We start from the raw sequence: 15,339 nt of genomic DNA, 5'->3' as shown, positions 1-15,339 counted from the left end.
AAAACGCGTTACGCGTTCCCCCCACGTGGAAGTGGGGGAGTATGTGCGACTCGCCGGTGCCCAAGATGTTAAGCGGTACGCCGGGATACCCACTAAAAAACCAGCGATACCCTCTCCGTCACATCGGCGGGCGCCACGGGATCGCTTTCGCATGCTACCGTGACGCTCTGACGGTAGGCCTGCCTATGCGGGCTTCCAACTCCTAGGGGGGATTCCCAGGGTACTGAGAGCGGCATCCTCTTCCCGCTCCCGCTCCGCGACGTCCTTCTGCGAAATGACGCTTTCGCAGAAGGAGCGCATCTCTGACCAGCACGTCTCGCTACCGAGCATTTCGTTGACAATACTCGGCAGCGAGAGGTCTCCGCCCATAGTTGCCGCCAGGGAATACTTCTGGGGCCCCCACGCAGCACACTCACTCAGGGTGTGGTACGCCGTGTCCACTGGCGCGCCACACTCGTGGCAGGAGGGTGACACCTCCCGCCGCGCTATCCCGTGCAGGTACTTACCGAAGCATCCGTGCTCGGTAAGTACCTGTGTCATCCTGAAAGTGAGCGTGCCCTTTTTCCTCTTGACCCAGCGACTCAAGTGGGGACGTATCGCCTCCACTGTCGCCAGGCCCGCCGTGGGTGACCCCAAATCCTCCTCCCATCGAACGATCAGGGCTTGCTGGGCTAGAGCCCTGATCCGCCCGATTCCCACCGACCTCGTCTCGACCCGGAACCGGTACACCTCCGCGAGTACGTCCGCTTGGAATAAGCGAAGTACCTAGTTGATCGGTAATTTTATATTATAACATTTGTGCAGGATATAAATAATGGTCAGATAAGTATCACTAATTATACCTATAATTTATTATTTACCTTTAAGCAATTTATCTAAATAAGCATTTCATTGGTCATTATAAAAAAAAAACAATGACATTTAAATTAAAACGATGATTAAGTTTGTCTGTTTATACAAACATTTGTAGGTCTGCCTATACAGATGCAACAATAAAATGTCTTATAGAAATTCTTATTTTAGAGTCAAGATGCTTAGTTGTATGATAATGACGTGCAGCTTACGTTTGACATTTTGATGTAAAAGGTGTTTTATCTAATAATAAAACTTGTATTACACATGGCCATAAATTCTTATAAGGAAAATATAAGCAGCTGAAACTCATAGTAACGGCTAGTTGCAACGAAATGACATTTTAAAAACATTCCAACTTAACAGTGGAAACATACACGAACACACCACAACACTTATACACGCTCTAGGTAACGGTAATGAATTTTAAACGTTCGTTATGTCAGAACGTATTCATTTATCAACTGATATGGAAAATTCCTTTTTTTGTTTGGACCAAACGACCAAACTCGAAGTATACCCTACTTCGTGTTTGGTCATTTGTATTTGTAGAAAAAATACCACTCTTACAAAGTGTGAAACAATACGCGATGAACATTTTTAGAATCTTAATTATAATAATTCATTTCAGAGTATAATTTTAAGTCGTTTTTTTATGTTAAAATTTTATATCCGAGTTTTGTTACTTAGACATCGAAGCTCAAACAAAAGTGTGTAATCCCTTATTCCTTAATGTAGAAAAACATTAGAATAATAAATATTTAAATGCCGTTGAATTACCAGTAAACATATATTTTTTCACACAGAAAACGAAGTATAATACAATTAAATTCCCTCAGACTCTTTACCTAGAATAAACTGTAACTTGAGATTAGGTACTCTACCTAGTTTACAGTATAAGTAAAATACAAGACAAACATTAGTTTATAAAGGTGAGAAGATTATATTTTATATTACGACTGCTATCACAACAAAACGTATATTAACTTATAACTATAACATATATTAACTACAAGATGTCGCCCGCTCGTATTTTAGGGGTTCGTCATCAGGTGTTAAGTTTAAAAAAGTATTTGTACTTCCATGGGATTCAAGCTTGCTTTATACAAAATTTCATCAAACAGTTCAATGGACAGACCGTTCAAGCGTAACAGACAGACATACAGAGTCATTTTCGTATTTATAATATTAGTATAGATACTTGTTAGCAAATTAGAATCTTTTTTTTAATAGTGTTGGTTGGCGGACTGGCGATTGGATGCTAAGTGGTCACCACCGGCCCTAAACATCGGCATCTTAAAAAATATTAACCACACAAAATATATTTAAATCGGGTAAACATCGTTTTAGCCGAGTCATCAAAGACTAGAATTCCAAGTCTAGATTTAAGGTAAAGCCGGTTACAATGATTAATTTTCATAAATTGCATCGTACTGATAAATCGCCCAACGACCAGTATAGCTTATCATTATTATCAAAACAATCAGTTTTGTAATATGAATTATGAAATAATCGGATTACAAAAATCTGTGATTTATGTGATTAAAAAAAGAATCAATTTAGGTAAATATTTTCATATCATATCATTCATAGTATTGTTGGCATAACTTTTTAATATAGTACACAAATCGACCATTGCGGAATAAATGTCTAGTTTTAAATAAATATCCATTTTTTGTTATTCATTTAGAGGGACGAAGATAATAAAATATACCGGTCACTGACATATTAAGACCACTTATAGTATATATATGTCACCGTAAGATTACAAACATCGTTAGATTACAATCTGTCCCCTGATCGGCCGGTCTTATTGTAAGAGCTAATTCTAAATATTCTAAGATCTAAGTTTTTTAAACGTCATAATAAATCGATTGGAGCAAACTTATACAAAAACCTCTTCAGTTTTTAAATATAGATAACATTTAATTCTATAAATATCTTACATAGGTAAGAATGTTTGACTGTCTTATTTTCCCATAAGTATAAAGTTACATTAGTGAAAGAATCATAAAAAACGTGTCGTTTCTAAAACCAATTACTCGTACTGACACGTAATAACATACAATGTGTATATATTCGAAAAGTTTAAGGACTGTCGTTTATAGGTTTGGGTTATATCGGCGATACGATCGTATGTTTTTATAATTTTTGTTAAAGCGGACAAATTTGTCACCTGATGGTTATTGGTCTCCACCGCCCATAGACATTGGCGCCGTAAGAAATACTAACCATTCCCTACATCGGCATACAATAAGCCCTACGATCAATAACATCTTAGACTATAAGTGCTTCTATATTGAATTAAGAATTTTAGTTTGATTCAATATCTAAATATCAGTTTAGCTTAAAAAAGCATTTTTAATGTCATGTTACATAAAATAAACTTATATACTGATTAAATGTTTTTCTGAACAAATCAAATTATACTTTATTCAAGTACTTTTCATCTTTTTACATTAATTTAAAGCTACCATTGCATCGAAATGTAGATATTATCGAGAAGAACAGCTCGTTAATTACTCTTTTCTGACAATGCATAGATGATTAAATACAATGTATATACTAATCAACGAATACTAACTCCACAATTTTTTACCTTCTAATATAATACACTTTTTTCATCAAAGTTTTCTTATGTGATTTAGGTACATTATTTAATTGATAAAACCTTTTGACAAATTAGTACCTATAGTATAGAAGCGAGCTCCTAGTCAGAGGAAAGATAAATTGAATTTGCGGATACGGAAACCTTGTATCACAAGTTTTTATTTACTTCTCGTGTTTATACGATGTTTGTCACTTAAAATAAACAATATTATTATTAATACAAATAATAATTTTTGTAAGGCGAATGAACCATGTCACGGATCAGTTGCCGCGAGGGGCGGCATCATGGGTATCTCAATAATTGGCGTATAATTACAAGGTTACGGTTACGGCCTTGTGTGTAACCTTGCATATCGGACTTTGTACCTGTTTTTTTTCCGCAAACTAGCTTCTTTGTCGCTAGGAACTGCGTCGAATTGTCTTTGTTTGTCGAATTGTCGAAGTGATTTTGAAAAATGTCCTGGTTCTTAAAGTCGTTTTAATTGTTAGTTACAGAAATGTGTTCAGCTCATATAAGACTTTTTTTTCTGTACATATATTCCTTTTGAGTCTTATCCTCTAGTAAATATTACTTATGTTTCGATATTTTTTTTATTGCTTTGTTAGGGACTTTATTTTTATCAATGAAATTAATCATATTTTCGACAGATATTTGAATGTCACACGGCTGCAGTACTATTTTACACCTATCATTATAATACATTTTTGCGTCTTTGTAAATGAACGGTGAAAACAGCAAAGGAAGTATTACGTATACGGAATCTATCGAGTCTATTTAATTTAATCAATTATTTGTCAAATAGTTCATTACATTTTAGTTATACGAGAATTGCTCCATACGAGGAAAGGACCAGAATCAACGTTGAGTGAAAGTACCGAGTTGACGAGACCCGTTACGCTCCGAAGCGTAAAGCACCAATATTTCGCGCATCAATTGCACTGCGAAACGTGCCAGCGTGCACTTGTGTAACAAGTGTAGACTTGCTTATAAACTGTAAAGACATACAATACATAATGCAGTAGGTACCTATATAATAAATTGCTTAAAAAACCGATGTACAATTTACTAACATAATATTTACATAGTTGCGTATGTTACAACCCGGTAACGATAGATGACGCTGTTTGAAAATGTCACTTCCCTAAATCGCGCTATCCAGATTTTCGCTACTGGATATAAATATATAGCGTAGAATAAAATATATATAGAGCGATCAAATAAAATAATACTCGTGAAAAGTGGAAAGCACTTCTCAAGTGTCATTGATCCGCCAAAAGAATTGGCGGAAACAATATCAATCAATGTTCCCACAACTCCTTATTGATATATTATCCGCCTGTCTGAGTCTGTATTAATTTCATATAATACAATTAAATAGACTCAATTATATTTAAAAATAAGCATAAATTTACAATTACATTCTTTTAATAAGGATATTTTGCGTTTTGGCACGTTTGCCTTGTGATTTTAGTATCCTACGTTAAAACGAGGATATCAATACTATTTCTTATATATTATATCAATATTTATTCTGTGAATATTATTCGACATCTTCGGCGATGGTCAAGTCAACTGATTAATATTATTTTGAATAGACTTTTAGTGTGGTCCAATTAAAATTAAAACAGATAATTCCACCTAAGGTGGAGTAACTGGGGGATTCGATACACGTTAAACGGCGCGTTTACAAATGCCTTTTTTTTACGCTGGAATAACGCATAACGCGTTTCCCCCACATGCTGTGGGGGGGTATGTGGGGCTCGCCGGCGCTTAAGGCGCCGGAATACCCACTAAAAAACCAACGGTACCCACTCCGTCTTTTTGGGAGACGTCACGGGATCACGTGCGCATACTACCGTGACGTCCTGACGGTAGGCCCAACTCTGTGGGCCTCCAATTCCTAGGGGGTTCTCGGGGTACAGAGACCCCCTATCCCCGGCAAGCCTTATGGCGGGAGAAGGTGTCCATACCGAATACGCCTTCTCCCCGGTCTTCTTCGGCGAAGCGGGTAGGCAGCAGCGTTTACAAATGCCTACCCAATATTCACATTTGATATACAAACTACAATATTTATTAAATTAAAGCAATTTAGATATTGAATATCAGTTTTTAAAATATACAATGAAATTAGTTTATTTAATGCTGAATACTATTAAACAGACGACGTATTTATCCAAACAGTTTTGCCAATAAATAAGAATGTTGTCTTGGAGTTTGATGGGACACTTAATTACCATGTACCTACTCGTAAATGTGTTCACTAATAAAGATAAATTGAAGTCGTATTCAAAGCAATTTCACGGGTATATTAAATAGTTTTGTTTATTTGAGGAAAAAGTCGTGCAAAAGCTCTGTCAGGACAGCCAGTGGTATCCTTCAGCCATAGACAAAGTTACCAGAGGAAAAAGTACCGTAAGAAGAAAAAAATACTTCCAAAATGTAGAATCCCATATTTAGTGCATTGGCAACGTAAGGAATAGTTAAATTTTGTCACTTACCATTAGGTGCCGCTTTTGCGCGTCCGTCTACCATAGTATTAAAAATATATAGATATATATTCTTTGTTATTACTCGTTCATTCATCCTTCCCTCGGGAAAGCTCAAAAGCGTGAATGATTGTTAACGGTTAACGCTCAAAGGAACATGTAAATATTTTTTGTGAAAAGTCGTATATCACGTTCTGACATTTTACGATGAGTTTCGAGTTTGTTCTTAAGGAGTAAGTTGACTGTTATATTATATTTGTAACGTAATTATAATTCATCTAAAATAAATAATTAAAAAACTTTTCCAATATATCTTATAATTATTGTATCATAGAATCAATTATAATGACGTATAAGTTTTATCAACTTAATCCCGCTGAAGATTCAACGCTTATAAAAGTATGTTTGTAAACGAGATGAAGTCGTCATTTCAAGTTTCGCATTTATTTCACTGTTTGAATATATTTTTTTAATTATTTTGGCATGTTAAGTATTGATTATATCTTCTATCTTGCTACGTCTATATATCTGAATTACTATTTATTAATAAAAATAATTACGCTTAGCAAGATCGAACTAAACATCACAGACTTCTATTTTAACAGCTCCTTGGAGACTTACAGACATTTTCAAGTAAAGAATAAGAGATTATTTAATATTGTTAAATTGAAAACGATCCAAACAATGAGTACATATGTATCTGTCGTTGGAGTACACGGAAGACCAAATTGTATCATATATTTTACATAAGTTTAGAAATCATCGTAGGATTGTATCCTTTAATAAATCAAGAGGGACTTGGACTGTTGAAAAATTGTGATCTTTTAATTTACAATAAATAGCAGAAAATTATTTAAGAGAAACTGTTGCTATTATTTATAATGTAAATATAATCGAGATATTTAACAATATTTTGTAAATAAATTATAATATTTATTTAATAAGCTCAACTTATAGATCCGTGAACTTTGAAAGATTTAAAAAAAAAAAAAATTGAAATATAAAGATTTAATTTGTGTTTATGTCATCTCGTGTTCAAAGACGAAGGAAAACATCGTGAGTAATCCTGCCTGTGACGGATTAAATTATTCCAGGTGCAATCACAAATAATCCACTTCCCCCAATTCTGGCACAGTAGTTTATTCGTTATTGAACTGTATGGTTTTACGATTAATCTATCTTACACACTTATATGTAATTTTAAATTTTAAAACCAGCGCTTGTTTATTTATTATTTACGATACTAATTTGAATAGGTAATTGACTCACTTTTTACAGTATAGTAAGCTCATGTCGTCGCAATTTATATCACTTAATCCGTGTATCGAAGAATCGTGATACTTAATAGACGCGATAATACTGAGAGAGTGTCATAATCATTTATGTTTTATACATCGTCTTGCGATAAGCTTATCTGATAATTAATGTAGAACCGGACTCGACATAAGTAAATGACTATAAGAATTGACTGTTAGAATACGACTTTACGCTTATTGAGAAACAATCGCAATTACATTTATGATTAGTTGAAACGGTAGTATGTATTAGAATCATATCGATAGCTGGATCGCCCTTTGAGAATTTTCGGTAGGTACCAAAAATACAACAGCTATTCTAAATTTAACTAGATTTGATGTTGGTGGTAAATTAATGGAACCTCATTCACACGAGCCGATTCTCGTTCATCAACTATCATCTGCTACATCGAAAGTCATTTGAACCGTCTGAACAGATTTTAAAACAAATAATTGACAAAATTTAAATACATAGACGAGCTCTGTAAAGCATTTACTATGTATAAAATAATATCTGTATTTCATCGGAATAAACGAGATATTATTTCAAATTGTTTGTATGAATATTTTTTGTTGCTAAAGTTGAGGTTCACAGTATTGATGCGGGCGGACACATCCAATTAGAATGTCCAACTCTAAACGTTAGTATTTGTTACGAAACAACAGCCCCTATATCTGTAAACAGCTGGGATTCTATTAATTAAATTGTTATCATTTGAATAGAGAGTTGAATAATATTATTCCATTCGATTTTATGCTTATATTATTTGTAAAAAAATATATAGGTTTGGTTTAAAATTATTAGACTTCGACACTGTTTGGTCGACAATGACGGTTGGCCCAAATATGTATTTTCTCTTGACGCAAATTTGTATTATCTACTATGTATTTTGGTGTATACCGCCGCTAGATGCTGCTACAGCATGAACTTCTATACCGGCGAACCGATAACTATTGCAATTACACAGGCAGTATTCATTCGTATACTATGGTTCACATATCATTCGATTAATTTGAAACATTGTACAGTTTTTCGCAATTTTTTTCCAAGAAGATTTTACTATCAACGTCCAAAAGTCCGGCATATTACACGTCCTAAAGATGGCGTGTTTGTTTTGGATTATTATTTAACAATAAACAAACAAAGCCCTATAGCTCCGAGGCTATAAGTATTTCAAATATACACAAGTCTGAATTTTAAGCTAACAAAACTTGTTTTTAATTGGATTCTATTTAAACGTTATTTGTAACTTCGCTCAATTCCGATAGTTTGCTTTGTTCTGCTCCCAGTGGGGTTAGATATCGGATCACAATGTTACGTAGTATACCTATATAATATTCTATACATTAATAGTTTTGCGATTGGAACAAATACCAAAACGAATTACTTTTATTGAATTACCTACATAACGGTTAGGTTACTAACAGGTAGTTAGCGTTTAAGCTTTAAATACGCAGATGATGTACATGATACACTCGACTCTTTGAAAAATAACATTTCGCATATACATATAATGACTTTCTAGTTTGATCTTTTCTTGTATGGATTTTTTTTTTGTATTTTGTCTTCATCGTATGGATTTACCGCCAAACGGCCAAACAGCATTGGTTGACAGCTTATTTGCGACGTAATGTTTAATATATTTTACATCGCTCATGATAAAATCTATGGTTAGTAGTAACCACTTGTCAGGTGGCAACCGATTAAGGTCTACTAGCGCAACCGGATACGTACCATATTAAAAAAAAAACTCGAATGTGAAACAAATAAAATTGTGATTTACAATCAAATAAGATATATATTATAGAGGTTTTGCTTGTGTATTACGATTTATAGCATTAATCCCAAATTTGATGAATAAAATAATAATATCAAAAGCAATCAGCATATGAGTAAATCAATTAACAATTAAAAACATTATCACGCAGACGATAACATTATCGTTTAATGCTTTCAACAAATATCAACTATTAAGTAATTTAATTGATATCAATTTGGATTGACTTAATAATAACTATTTCATAACACGAGATAACACTACAGAGTGATAAAATAAATATAAAATAAAAGAAATACTCACGTCTCATTCTCGTCTATAAACATTTCTGTACGCTTTCGACCTGTAAAAAAAAAAAATATATTAAAAAGTTAATAACTTGCAATCCTTTTGGCAAAAATTTCCGAATAAAACAGCTGTAGTGTTTGTATCAAAGTTAATTATGAATAAAGTTTCATTCCAAGTTTAATTATAACTAGAAGTTTGTTTATAATTTTGTTCATTTCAGCGCGAAGAAGGTTTGGGGCTGGATAATGTGCATTCGACGATTATTGTCAAAGCGATTTCTAACTTCGCTTTCATAATTATCTTAATATTGGATACGTGAATAGAACTACTACATATGTAATCCATATGTACCCCTGTTTAAGAATATTGCGCGCAAGGAGTATAGTCTTTATACTAAAGTTCATAATATAGATTGAAGAAGAAAAAGGGCGCTAAGCGCTAAACTTAGTACATAATATGTGTTACAAGTACATTTTCGTCTGTACATGATATGCTCAACAACCAAACGATTTTTTACACGGTTTTCAGTATCGGTGATTTATCGGGAGGGTTTATGTTTATAGATCATTATGAATTTGTGAAAATTGGCCGAAATATCATGTTGAATGTTAAATTTGCCAGCAAAAAATATGCCGACCAATAGGAGTTGTATTTTATGACATAGACGTTTTATATATACTTATATACCCGTGTAAAACCGGCTCTAATAGCTACTATCCTTTTCAAATAACACCCCCAGATACAAGCGCTAGACTTATATTTTAACGTAGCGATTGAAACGTAAATCACTAAATCAGTACGAATATTAATATGTGACTTCGTCCACGTCCGCTTATCGTGTTTACCCGTAATGTAACGACTAAGCATCGTCAGTGTAATAAGTCACTGTCGCTGGACATACCTTTGTCATCAATTAAGTAACCGACAATGAACTATAGTCTTGCAAGAACAAACTCGAAACTCTCCGCAAAACATGATCGTGTAATATCACAGTGACATGCGAAATTGACCATAACAATTATAACACAAAAGATACACGCATCAAAATGGCGTATGTCTGTTTTTAATATTTCACGAGTAAGACAAGAAGTGTCCTTTGTTCGCACTAATATGGTTCTATACATAATAACACATTACATAACATTAACAGCCTGTCAATTTTGAGGAGAAGATTTGGAGCATATTCCACCACGCATTCCAATGCGGGTTGGTGGAATACACATGTGGCAGAATTTCGTTGAAATTAGACACATGCTGGTTTCTTCACGATATTTTCCTTCACCGCCGAGCTCGAGATGAATTATAAACATAAATTTAGCACATGAAAATTCAGTGGTGCTTGCCTGGGTTTGAACCCGCAATCATCGGTTACGATGCACGCGTTCTAACCATCTCGGCTCTCACTTATATTAATAGATACTTTAAATATATAATATGTACGCATTTTCACAGATTTCTAGTTGCTTCGATTATCTTATTCGTGCCCACGTGTCTGACGAGTTTTATGAATGCTAAGCGTTAATGTGACAAAAGTCCATTGTTACAATAATATTAACAGAACTTACATCGCATTAGTTATTTATTAACGCGATTTGCAAAATTGTCAAATAAGTATAACATTAAAATGTTACGATTTAAAGGTCTAATTTTTATGTGGCTATTATTTTAAAGTGGCATATTCGAAGTCTCGTATGAATTTTTTTAACAACTATTACAGAATTGTTATTTGACAAATCATTAAAATATTCCAGTGGGAAATAATTAAAAACAGTGCGTACATATACATAGCAAAAATTATGTAACATTTAGTACCGCTAATATATCGCACACACTTAGTACTTAAACGAATTGTAACATGTCCACACATCAATGATGATCGTGTTTGGCATATTGATCATAACGCACAGGTCGATGGCATTGATGCGCCAGAAGACGCTTTCCACGCCCGGACGCGCCCCCGCGCTAATTATAGCAGCGAGTCGTGCGAGTCGCACTCCGCGAGTACTGCTCGTGTGCGAGGCACGGGTAACGAGACGTGTAGTGACCGACGAGTACGAGCTATAAGTCAAAACTTAATCTATATTTCTAGTGCTATAGAAATATGTAAACCACATTTTGTCTTTGTCAAATCGTTTAAAAATAATCAATTTATTTGTGATGCAAAAAGGCACATCTATACTAATATTATAAATGCGAGACTAACTCACTCAAGACTCTCAACTTTTTCAAGTTCAAACGACTGACCTAAATTTGATGAAATTTGGTATGAAGCAGTTTTACACCCCAAGAAAGGACATAGGCCTTTTATGCCTAACGCCTTACGACCGACCCCTAAAACACGAACAAAATCGCGGGCGACAACTAGTGTTATATAAACCAACCAGCATCTGTTCATTGTTTCTAATCCGATTACGAAAAGTGAGTGATAATGATATTGGTCCTTTCAGCACCATCTCACAGAAATATATCTAAGAGTAAAATTTCAAGGTCAAATTTGAGTAAAACATAGTCCGTGACCCTTGAGTGACACGTGGAGTGAGTATATAGTACCGATATATATAACAACGGTATATGTTTAAAATATACGACCGAATTAAAAACCGAACCTTTTCCTAATAACGGTTATTATTTTACTATGAATGTATACCGAGTACCCAAGATATATGTTATCATCGAAATCAAGTGTTGTGATAACACAGATCGAGTGGAACGACCTTAATAAACGATTAAATTCAAAGATGAAAGATAAACTCTTATCAACTTTGTCTACATTTGTGCGCGACGATTGGAAATAAAACAAAAATCTGTTTTTGCTGTGGCCATCATGTCCGTCTTCTTAATAAAATAAAATTAGCTTAGATTTTAAATTTAATTTAATTAAAGAATTGTCCCTGTGTGTTTGTCTTTCAATACAAACGCTAAGCCTACATAAAGGCCCTTATTCTACCCGTGCGAATACGAGGCAGCGAGCGAGTTTTTAAAAATAGAACTATCGAGAGTAAAATGTCTAGAAAAAAAACTACGTATGAAATCGATCTCAAGATTTAGTTGTAATAAATTGTAACTTCAGTAGTTTAAGATGACAAAATAAAATCACATTTTATAATAATTCTCCAACAAATATATTTTTCAATAACTTCAAATCATCTCATTATTTCTCGTGACAGATCAATCTTTTAAAAAAAAAAGAAGTTAGTATATGCATTTGTGCCAGTCTTAAATAGTGTGCCAAATAAAGTAGTATCAATTAAAGTTTAACAAATTATTAAACAACTAATTATAACAATAATTTTATAAGTACATAATGATGTAAAATAAATACTTTCGATTATAAATAATCATTATATATAATAACGTGATATAATTAAATATGACATCCTATGACGTAACACCGTATTGGAGGCCAGGGCTACTCGCTAACAAAACACAAAGTTTGTCTGTTTTCCTTCCGATATTTAAACAGCTACGGGGACAATCAACGTGACTCGCATATGAATGAAGCGGCTCAGGTTATTACTATCAGCTTTTTCGGAAGAAACCCTCGCGACTGCTGACAGAAAGAACTTGAAGCGCTTATTTTTCTAAAAAATCCAACTTATAGAAATGAATACTCTAGCTGTTTCATGACATTGCAGATAAAGCACGTGAATAGTGCATTGTAGACGAATTTGATATTGGGTCGTGAAGAAAAACATCGATAGTAAAACTGCGTGTCGGATGAAATGCGGAGTAATTAAATAAACTCCAGGCCAATTCATCAAACGTAAAGAGATAAAATCTTTTTCTTATTTTTTTCTCTGCGCTGCGTTTCACTGCTGTGAAACAGTTACTTGTAGCTTGTCATAGTTCGGTTATTCGGTACTATCCCATTGCGTAAAATCGTCACATATCAGGCACATGCTCAAGGGAAATCAATAATAAATAAATAATTTTAGTTCCTGTAGTTGAAGAAAAGCCACTTTCTATGGGCGATGGTGACAATACACTTTCAAATGGCCCATTTGTACGACCGCCTTAAAATTAAGACTCTGATCTGATGAGAGAAATATTCAGATCTGAGTCAATACTAATCATACTGCGCGGATGGCCACACGATTAGCGAGGGCAGTAGTGGTTTCGTATTCCCATTGCTAATAGAAGTTGTCATTATTGATAGATAAGACAACGAAAACATAGTTTCTTAGAGATTTTACTTCAACGTTTATTTTAATAAGGTATTAATACCTATCTCTAATATTAAATGTGTTCGTTTTATTTCGCCATCGCAATTTTTATATTTAATTGATCTAAATTTTATTATTTACTAAAAAAAACTTAGTCTATCTCTTTAACGATCTTTTTTATCTCACTTAACTAAAGTAAAAATAAAACATTCAATAGAGCAAATAACCTTTGGGTGTAATACGTGTCCTTGCATTGAGTTAAATTTGATTTAGTCTCTTGGAATTTCCGCAAGCCCGTCTGAGTAGCTAGTACCGACTTATCACATATTCTACCAAACAGCAATACTTAATATTGTTGTTCCACTTTGAACGGCCAATGAGTCAGTGTAACTACAGGCACAAGGGTGTAACATCTTAGTTCCGCAGACGTCCTTAGAGGCATTGATAATTAAAGGGATGGTTCATATCTCAAATCGAATAGAAAATACCTCATGTGTACGTGCATAAATAGAATTAAAGTTAAAAACAATATAGAATAACTGAACTTAGTATTTTTCAAATTGTACCCTCAGACTAAATAACATCCGCTCTTCAGACTTCCTTCCGACCAAACCCTGTTATGAGCTCTCGGTTACTTAAGCTGGGTCACTTCCACTAGCCATAAAATAACAAGCAAATTACTTTTTCATAAAAAAAAATGTCTATGTCATAAGAGATCCATCAAAATAATATTATCCAAAATATATAATAACATTGTATGTATACATGAATGTTTTGGTCTTGTAAATCATTGAATGAAACTCGGTGAGATATTTATTTAGTCATATCAGGTAAATTGTTTTGAATGATACAGCAGAAACGAATGGTTTTTACGTAATAACAGTTCATAATATCAGGAAAACATGAACCAGTACGTATAAGTTCTGGCCCAGAGTCACGTTCGCTGTTCGTCATCCGATACCACATACCGTTGTGTTAGAGGACAAAGGTCAAAGGTTAATACAACAAGGTAAATATAAAGGACACACTCTGTTTGAATTTGAAACTTTGAGTTAATTTTGCCAATTAATCAATTTAAATTTGTATGACAAAAAACACGAATAAATCACGTTAATCTAGTCTATACAAGATAATATAGCACAGATAATATTTTTATATTTAATTTATCTTTTTTGGGTCATCGTGGAAATGTACTGCTACAGATTCTACCACTAAAACCAACTTTGTATATAAATTATATGTATTGCTCATTGTAAAGTGAACTGTAAGGTTCTTTATGAGTTATAAAGTTCTATAACCTGAAATAAAAGAGTACAATTGTATATACTATATAATGACATTTCAGAAACAGATATACTAAGATTTTTTGCAAATTTTCGTCGTTTGTATCTTTCGTTGCTAATCAGTGTTCAATTGAATCCTGTTATATAGAGAACAATAAGTTGAATGTAGTAGATTATGCTTTTTTAAATTACCTGCGACGAGAAGCAGTTGAATACTTTGCTTAACAATTGAAATGACATCCAGTGACGTATGTTATACAAGAACAGCGTACTTAAATTACTCCAGTTTTTCAGTCTTTATTCATTCGATTACAATAAAATATTTTCTTTTTTAATTATAAGTACAAATTATTGAAGGTTGTATTGTGTATAACAGCTTAATAAAATAAAGAGAAAAAAACATCTTATTTTCGTACGTGAAAAAGTCACGAGTGACTTGTTTATTGAAATAGTCTTTGTTCTCGGAGTAAGTGGGTGTGACATATTTTCAATTCTTTACATACAAAGGGAAATATTATCCTTCAAGATAATTAATCTAGACTAGAAACATGATATTCTGACATGAACATCATTATATAACATT

General features: G+C 33.6%; 1 protein-coding gene across 3 annotated transcripts in view; it reads right to left on the bottom strand.

Moving 5' to 3' along the window:
• Positions 1-15,339, bottom strand: part of Acsl (Acyl-CoA synthetase long-chain) — a 48,747-nt gene that overhangs the window by 14,744 nt on the left and 18,664 nt on the right. For 2 of the 3 annotated variants that reach the window (XM_026633547.2, XM_026633546.2), the window contains exon 2: positions 9,326-9,365. In XM_026633547.2, coding sequence (XP_026489332.2) covers positions 9,326-9,348 — 23 coding nt within the window. In that variant the 5' untranslated portion in view covers positions 9,349-9,365. Of the gene's footprint in view, positions 1-7,218; positions 7,329-9,325; positions 9,366-15,339 lie in introns of those variants that run through there. The other variant, XM_026633548.2, reaches the window with a different exon arrangement.

Source organism: Vanessa tameamea, chromosome 4, assembly GCF_037043105.1.
Source record: "Vanessa tameamea isolate UH-Manoa-2023 chromosome 4, ilVanTame1 primary haplotype, whole genome shotgun sequence".
Lineage (NCBI taxonomy): Eukaryota > Metazoa > Arthropoda > Insecta > Lepidoptera > Nymphalidae > Vanessa > Vanessa tameamea.
The sequence above is the reverse complement of the archived record's forward strand: the minus strand, read 5'-3'. Positions and strand labels throughout refer to the sequence as shown.